At 32.4% G+C, this 3575-nt stretch overlaps 1 protein-coding gene across 1 annotated transcript; it reads right to left on the reverse strand.

Moving 5' to 3' along the window:
* Positions 1 to 261: 261 nt before the first annotated feature.
* Positions 262 to 3288, reverse strand: LOC128192411 (tetratricopeptide repeat protein 29-like). Its single transcript, XM_052865056.1, has 6 exons — positions 3218 to 3288; positions 3008 to 3093; positions 2768 to 2859; positions 2073 to 2196; positions 1202 to 1436; positions 262 to 771 (listed from the first exon to the last, which is right to left on the reverse strand). Exons 1-6 carry the CDS (start codon positions 3258 to 3260, stop codon positions 674 to 676), a joined length of 678 nt encoding a protein of 225 aa, XP_052721016.1. The 5' UTR covers positions 3261 to 3288; the 3' UTR covers positions 262 to 673.
* Positions 3289 to 3575: the final 287 nt, after the last annotated feature.

The following is a 3575-nucleotide window of genomic DNA, read 5'->3' on the forward strand; positions in this document are numbered from 1 at the left end:
AGAATTATACATGTGCAAAAATATTCATGGGCAATATAGCTCTTCTAGCAGATATATATCATCACAAACTAGTCCATCATCTATGTACCCGGCAAGTAAAAAAATGCATATAATTTTAATTGCACCTGGAAACTTAACCTCAACAGAGATCATTCCAGCTTAAATACTGCCAATAATGTGTAATACATTTAGTTTACAATATTTTCTACGGCTCTTACATGTATTTTGTTTGATGCAAATATGCAGCATAACATAAGACCCTTTTTAAGTTTTATGTAAGTGAATTTATTCAATGACATTTTACATTTTACAAAAAACAAAAAATGTACAATCAACATGATGTAGATAGAATGACATTTACAGAACAGAATGCAATACAGATTGTGCCTGTACCAAATCAAGTTCAATATATAGCACATAAGGCACTCCCATATCAGTAACATGACATTTCTGATTCATACCATATATGTACATGTGTACTAGCACATATCATAATCATGTTCTTACACAGGAATTAAGTATGAATGCACTAAGCATTATATATATGTATCAACAAGAATAAAATATCACAGGATCTTTTTCCCCCCACATAGGGATTGAACCACATTGATCTTAAGTTTTTGGTTCATTTTTGAAATTTTACTTCACTTTCAAAATTCTAAATGATCTCCCTTTAGCTTGCTTCCTCTCCCTTGCTTGACTCCGCTTTTTCAGAGGCAGGCTTTTCAGGTTCCTCTTTAGGCGCTGATGGTGCAGGGGGCTCCTCTACTTCTACAGGTTAAAAATATCAAATAAAATGCTAACCTCTATATATATATTTTGGATACCACAAAGTGGGTACACAATTAAATTAATGCACATATTTTTGTTGACATATTAATTGAAGATTCCTTATTTTGTGCGAGTTTCAAATTCACAATTCTGACTTTTTTCTATCAAACTGAGTTTGTTTGATGATGGTATTATAAAATTGTGAATTTCAAACTTTTTTAAAATCTATTTTTAAAAGCTTACAATTAAAAAAAAAATAATGGCAAGATTTTATAACCTGCATACATGGCAGATGTTTTTCTGTTTCTCACAATTTTGAGTTGATTATAATTCCGCATATTAACATGAAATTAGGAATCTACTACATGTTTATTGTTTTCATATTAATTGTGCAACTAGCTGGTGATAAAAAATCTCATCATCAACATACTTGGCTCAGGGAAAGGCTTCTTAAAGTCGTCTGTTCTAGCATCCCTCAACTCACAGAGCCTCTCTAGGGCCGGTCGGGTTCCCATGACGATGTGCTCGCTCAGTCCCTTCAACATCTTGTGTGCCATGGAGATGCCATACTGGACTCTGTTTGTGTTGATGGATTCTAAGTCTCCCATGGATCGGGCTATGTTGTAAGCCTTACTGAAATACTCAGTGGCTTCTTCATACCGACCCTAAAATCATGAATGTAAAATAAAATATTATTAAAAATTATTTTTAAAAATCACATTAAAAAGAGCAATTTTTTTTTAAATTTTTGTCTTCCTGGAATCATAGGTGATTTTCTTTCTCTATTACATGTATGACACTGCTTCTGCATTAACGATCTCCAATCCTGAGCCATGTTCGATAACTCTAAATTATTCTGATTCTTTTATTTGTACCATAAATCTGCCTATGATAAAGACAGATTTATTTAGTCTTCTAGTGTTAGTATAACGATCAGTTATTCAACGAAATGCTTGGTTAATAGTGGATTCACGGAGATCTACTACATGTATAAGAAGGTGAAGGGGTTCGAGCCACCAATGCACCATTACAACCTTTTTTTTTAACCTTAAGTTGTATATTTATTTCATTATATTCATCTTGGGCAAATTTGCAATAACTTTGTAAGATGCATGGATACAATCTAAAATTTTACTTCATTTATTTCATTTATTAAGTTTATATAAGACAAATAACATTTTAATGATGAAAAAATACTTTGAGGCTGGGGATTGGAGAACCTTAATTTTTGAGAATTCCAAACTTTTTGTTAATCATAAATACAACTACCAATTTAATAAAGAATATTTGTTATGACTCACCAAAGAATTAAATATATTTCCCAGATTATGACAAGCTTTACTGAGGCCTTTCTCCTCCCCGCTCTGTTTCGTGACCTCCACAAATTTCATCAGATAATCTATACTTTTTTCTAGTTTGCCTTGCCTGAAAGAATAGATTTGTCTCCATTATCAACCATTTTTCAATTTCTTATCATAAAATGATAACTGTCTCCATTATCAACCATTTTTCAATTTCTTATCATATAATGATAACTTTCTCTCCCTCCAGGTGCGAGATACCAGATGATTACTACATGATAACTATGATTCATTCACATTATTAAACAGATACTGTAAATTCCTAATTAAATGTGAAAAATTTAAAATCGCGAGCAGCACCCCTTGGGGATTTTAAATCTCGCCATTATTTTTTGGGAGTTGGGATCAATAAGAAATATTAATAAATGTTCTGCATTCGCATTTTTACATTCTTGCAATTTGATACAAAACATCCGGATTGCGGAGTTAAATATTTGGGTAATATTAGGAATATACAGTATACATATCAAGTAGGTACGTACCTGGTTGTTATTTTTGTAAGAAAATTTAAATCGATATCAGCATGATACCATATAATCTCTTTTCCCCCTCAAAAAATTAAATAGCCTTACAATGAGTTCGAGGTAAAAAAAAAAATTCATCTACAGTAAATCAAAATAGCATATTTTACAAACCTTGCATAGGATTTGGCGATGGCATCACATGCTTTACCAATACCATCACTATCCTTGGTTGCATTACATGTATCCAAGTAGTTGTTTAAGTACTGCAAAACATGAAATGATAATTATTGTTCCTTGCATAGTCACCATGCATGGATGAATTCATTCATGCTTTACTAGCTAATCCATTCACTACTGAATGCATGTATTTCTTTTCTGTTTAATCAAAATGCACAAATAAAATGAATATACCTCTAAAGCAGTTTCACCCTCTCCAATTTTATCGTAGGCCTGTCCCAATCTGTAAGCAGCCTGTCCCTCAAGAACTCTGTCATTGCCTGTAAAAATCAACAATCCAAATACACCTCTTAACATTGAAATACAGCTCCAGTGTCCAAAAAGTTCATTTGATACTAAAATTCCATTAGTCTTTTAATAATATTCTTATTTTAAGTTTCCTACCCTGTGATAATTTTAAGGAACATTGTAATACATAATGAGACATAATCAATCCTTACTTTCGTTTCAAATTTATGGCTTTTTTTAGGTATTCGAGGGAATTCTGTTGGTCCTCCTCCTCCATTCGCTGACCAATGGTTGTATAAATGCGACTGAGATTGATACAGGCATCTGTGTGGTAGGTCAATTCATCCGCTTGGATCAACTCCTTGTGATCAACGGCCAGCTTGTAGTAGTTCTCAAAATGTTCAGCTGTCTCACAGTATTGACCTATAACAAATAAAAATACAATTTTTTTTTAAAATTCAGTATATTTAAAAACCTAAAGTAATTTATAAGAGATTTTAAGGGGGAGTGCGTC

The sequence above is a fragment of the Crassostrea angulata genome, chromosome 7 (assembly GCF_025612915.1).
Source record: "Crassostrea angulata isolate pt1a10 chromosome 7, ASM2561291v2, whole genome shotgun sequence".
Classification (NCBI taxonomy): Eukaryota; Metazoa; Mollusca; class Bivalvia; order Ostreida; family Ostreidae; genus Magallana; species Magallana angulata.

Excerpts from the sequence above, each read along its gene's own strand:
- LOC128192411 (XM_052865056.1), bottom strand. The coding sequence starts at position 3,260 with ATGTCTCATTATGTATTACAATGTTCCTTAAAATTATCACAGG. Across the intron at positions 3,094-3,217 it reads TTCCTTAAAATTATCACAGG|GCAATGACAGAGTTCTTGAG; the intron begins GTAGGAAACTTA and ends TGATTTTTACAG. Across the intron at positions 2,197-2,767 it reads ATCGCCAAATCCTATGCAAG|GCAAGGCAAACTAGAAAAAA; the intron begins GTTTGTAAAATA and ends CTATTCTTTCAG.